The following is a 4,329-nucleotide window of genomic DNA, read 5'->3' as shown; positions in this document are numbered from 1 at the left end:
CGCCGCGTGGAGGTTTTGTTCTGGACATGCCGGGTGTGTCCCACACACCCCAAACATGCTCAGCGCACCTGTGTTCTCTTTTCCAGGCGATTGGCTGTACTCTGAACTGCAGTTGCCCAAGTTTCAAACCAGGCAAAATCAACCACCGGCAGTGCGAGCAGTGCCGACACGGATGGGTGGCCCACGGTAACTTTATTTCCCTCTAAATAACTCTTACAGTTTTTCAGGAATGGATGGGATATCTAAGAACAGAGCAGAAAGCGAGCATACTTAAGTTACTGCTCTGTGCCGGGCAACCGCCTAAGTCACAGTGGTTCTCAACCTTCTGGCCCTTTAAATACAGTTCCTCATGTTGTGACCCAACCATAACATTATTTTCGTGGCTACTTCATCACTGTCATGTTGCTACTGTGATGAATCGTCATGTAAATATCTGATATGCAGGATGGGGGCGCGACCCACAGGTTGAGAACCGCTGGCCTAAGAGCTCTAGATATGTCATCTCTTTGATAACAACTCCACATGATTCGTGTTTTGTTAGCCCCATTCTAAAGGTGGGCACACTGGTGCCTCACTGCCATCCTTTTGAGATGATAGAACTGGTCTGTGCTGTCTAATGCAGTAGCCCTAGCCCAGATAAAATACAAAATGATCCATTTAATTTGAATTTCAGGTAAACAAAAAATAATTTCTTAGCCCGGCTGGTGTGCCTGAGTGGTTGAGCGTCGACCCCATAAACCAGGAGGTCAGGGTTGGATTCCCAGTCAGGGCACATGCCTGGGTTGCAGGCTCGATCCCTAGTTGGGGGCGTGCAGAAGGCAGCTGATTGATGATTCTCATCATTGATGTTCCTATCTCTCTCTCCCTCTCCCTTCCTCTCTGAGGTCAATCAGTCAATATTTTTCTTAGTCTAGGCATATCCACTTATTTGGTGTTTATATTCAGATGTAACTGGGCATCCTGTATTTATATTTGCCGAACCTGACCCTACACTAGCCATGGGTGGCTACCAAATTCTTGAAGCGTGACAAGTGTGACTGCAGAATTGAATTTCCAGTTTTCTTAAATGTTAATGAATTTATTTTTTGTTTTGTTTTGTTTCTGTTCATCCTCCCCCGAGGATATTTTTCCATTGATTTTTAGAGAGAGTGGAAGGGGAGGGAGAGACAAACATCGATGTGAGAGAGACACATCGATTGGTTGCCTTCCCCATGCCCTGGCCAGGGCCAGGGTCAAGCCTGCAACCAACGTATGTGCCCTTGACCGGAATCGAACCCAGGACCCTGCAGTCCTCAGGCTGATGCTCTATCCACTGAGCCAAACCGGCTAGGACTATTCTGGCATTATTAATTAATTATTGTGCTATTTTCCAACCGAACTGTAAACCTACTTTTGCTCCTCCCTGTATTGTCCAATTCAACAATGAGTCCCATTGTCAAATTTATTCTCAATACAAAGAGCAGCCATAGATTATCAAACCTGCACTACAAGCAGCATTCTTTCTATAGGTTTCTGGCAGAATGTCTTGCAGATAACATTCTGTGTAGGAAGCAATCGTGGCCTCATTCCATGATAGGCAAATTGCCAGGAAATACTAAATCAAGTGGCAATAGAGTCCCTAAAGAAAGTGGCTGCTGATTTATGATGATAGTTCCAACAATACCGTTGAACTTTTTACACATTGAAATTGAAGTGACCGCTGAGTTATGTTTCACATTCTATCAGAGAGCAGCCCGCCTGCCAGACTGTTTGCAGCTGGAATGCAGCAAAGCCCCATTATGTTCACTTCCAAAGTCTGGGAAAATGATTTCTTTTTCCCAAAATGCAAGTGCTTGTTAGCTTTTCTCATGCCTAGCACACGCCCTGAGTCTATGGTGGCCTTTTTCAACGTGGATTGTCGCCGTGGCTGGGTGAGAGTCAGGGTGGAACGGGGCAGAGATGGGGACAAGGGGGCCCAGGACAAGGGAGACTGACCAGCAGGGGCCCACCAGACCAAGGAGAATTTATCAGTTTCAGGAGAAAGGTCAGCAGACTGTTCTTCCAGATGCTGGCGCTGCCCGGAACCCTCAACAGTGAGTGTGTGTGTGTGTGTGTGTGTGTGTGTGTGTTCTTATATTTTGCTCCTGGATCTTTAACAAGATTACAGACCAATGTTCTCCAATAGAAGTTAGACAAGCCACATATGTAATTTTTCTAGTAGCCACATTAAAAAGGTAAAAATAAATTTGAAAATGATTTAAGAACCTAACTTATTTAATCTAATAAACCCAAAATATTAACTTTCCAACACAGAGAATATATAAATCTTACTAATAAGATAGGTCTTGGGAATCTGGAGTGTATTTTACACTCACTCACAGGATGTCTCCCTTCGGACTGGCCACACTTCTCAGGCTTAATACCCATGAGCCAGCACTGAGATGGGGCCCGCTGGGCAGCGAGGGACAATCACCCTCTCGGTTCTAACTCCGTCCACCCTGCTCCAGCCATTGTGCTTCCCTAAAGAGCCGCCGCTGTGTCTCCTGTCCCCTCCTGGGGATCAGCTATCGGCCGCCTGGCTCTACGTTTTTGGAGCCTGGATCATCTTCATCTTCGGGCATTTCAACCACATCACTGACCCCACCGCCAACCTCCTGGCCTGACCAGTTTTCAGGCCTCACTTCTCCTGGCCCTAAAGTCCATTCAGAGCTGGTCTCTCGAGTGGAGTGAAATGTAACATGCAACTAGGAGTCACTTGACAGCTGGCTACCTCGGAACCTATATCAGTCGCTGACTTTGACCACAGCCCAAAGCCGTAGGCATGCCACAGCCCAAGCATTTGGAGTCTTAGGAGAGCAGATCCCACCAGGACCTGTATATGCCTTGGACCAGAATCGAACCTGGGACCCTTCAGTCCCCAGGCCTACGCTCTATCCACTGAGCCAAACCAGCCAGGGAAAACCTCATCTGATTTTTACAGAGAGGAGGGGAGAGGAAGATAGAGTTAGAAACATCTGTGAGAGAGAAACATAGATCAGCTGCCTGCTGCATGCCCCCTACTGGGGATTAAGCCCACAACCAAGGTACATGCCCTTTACCACAATTGAACCCAGGACCCTTCAGTCCACCAACCGATGCTCTACCACTGAGCAAAATCAGTTAGACCCCATTCATTTTTTTAGAGAGAATGGAAGGAAGGGGGAGAAACAGAGAGAGAGAGACACATCGATTGGTTGCCTTCCCCATGCCCTGGCCAGGGCCAGGGTCAAGCCTGCAACCAACGTATGTGCCCTTGACCGGAATCGAACCTTGGACCCTTCAGTCCGTGGGCTGACATTCTATCCACTGAGCCAGACCGGCTAGGGCAGCCGTGGGCAAACTACGGCCCGCGGGCCGGATCTGGCCGTTTGAAATGAATAAAACTATTGGGAAAAAAAAGACCGTACCCTTTTATGTAATGATGTTTACTTTGAATTTATATTAGTTCACACAAACCCTCCATCCATGCTTTTGTTCCGGCCCTCCGGTCCAGTTTAAGAACCCGTTGTGGCCCTCGAGTCAAAAAGTTTGCCCACCCCTGGCCTAGGGCAATGTTAATGAATGTAAATCTAAATTTAAGTAGCCATATGGGGCCGATGTCTATCACATCAGACAACATAGGTTTCTGTGGTTTCTTTTTTATTATTTTTTAAATATTTTTTTATTGATTTCAGAGAGGAAGGGAGAGGGAGAGAGAGATAGAAACATTAGTGATGAGAGAGAATCATTCATCGGCTGCCTCCTGCAGGCCCCGTCCTGGGAATTGAGCTGCAACCCAGGCACATGCCCTTGACCGGAATCGAACCCGGGACCCTTCAGTCAGCAGGCCGACGCTCTATCCACTGAGCTAAACCGGTGAGAGCTAGGTGTCGGTGGTTTTATTTGCCAAGTCTGTCAAGGGGGGGGGGGGGTGTCAGGCCCGGGTCTGCTGGACTCCCAAACCCAGGCTCTCACCTGGTGCTTCCCAATTTCCATCCTCTGGTTTAGGCACCTGGGCCTTTGTTTTTACTACCACCACCCCCTTTTTTTGCACTCCCCCTACTTGCGGCTCTGTTCCTCCTCAGGGATGCCACAGGAAAGGGAGGAGAATCTCAGGCCAGTCCACGTTATAAGTGCCTGTGAAAGCTATTAAGATAATTCATTATTTGTATAGTCTTTTTTTTTTTTCGCTGTTGGAACAGATTGCCGAGAGTTGGCACCAACCTACTTCCTATGCAGTGTCTCTCTTGAGAGTAGGATCCTTAAAAACGTCATTTCTGCCCTGGCTGGTTTGGCTTAGGGCAGTGGTCGCCAAACTGCGGGCAAACCGCA

The 4,329-nt window shown here is 47.7% G+C and overlaps 1 protein-coding gene across 1 annotated transcript in view; it reads left to right on the top strand.

The window, feature by feature from the left end:
• Positions 1–26: 26 nt before the first annotated feature.
• BNC1 (basonuclin 1) overlaps positions 27–4,329 on the top strand; it is a 32,115-nt gene continuing 27,812 nt past the window's right edge. The window contains exon 1 of the mRNA XM_015564902.1: positions 27–186. Coding sequence (XP_015420388.1) covers positions 27–186 — 160 coding nt within the window. The remainder of the gene's footprint in view (positions 187–4,329) is intronic.

The sequence above is a fragment of the Myotis davidii genome, unplaced genomic scaffold (genome assembly GCF_000327345.1).
Source record: "Myotis davidii unplaced genomic scaffold, ASM32734v1 scaffold1221, whole genome shotgun sequence".
NCBI lineage: Eukaryota > Metazoa > Chordata > Mammalia > Chiroptera > Vespertilionidae > Myotis > Myotis davidii.
This window is presented reverse-complemented; position numbering and strand designations above follow the sequence as displayed.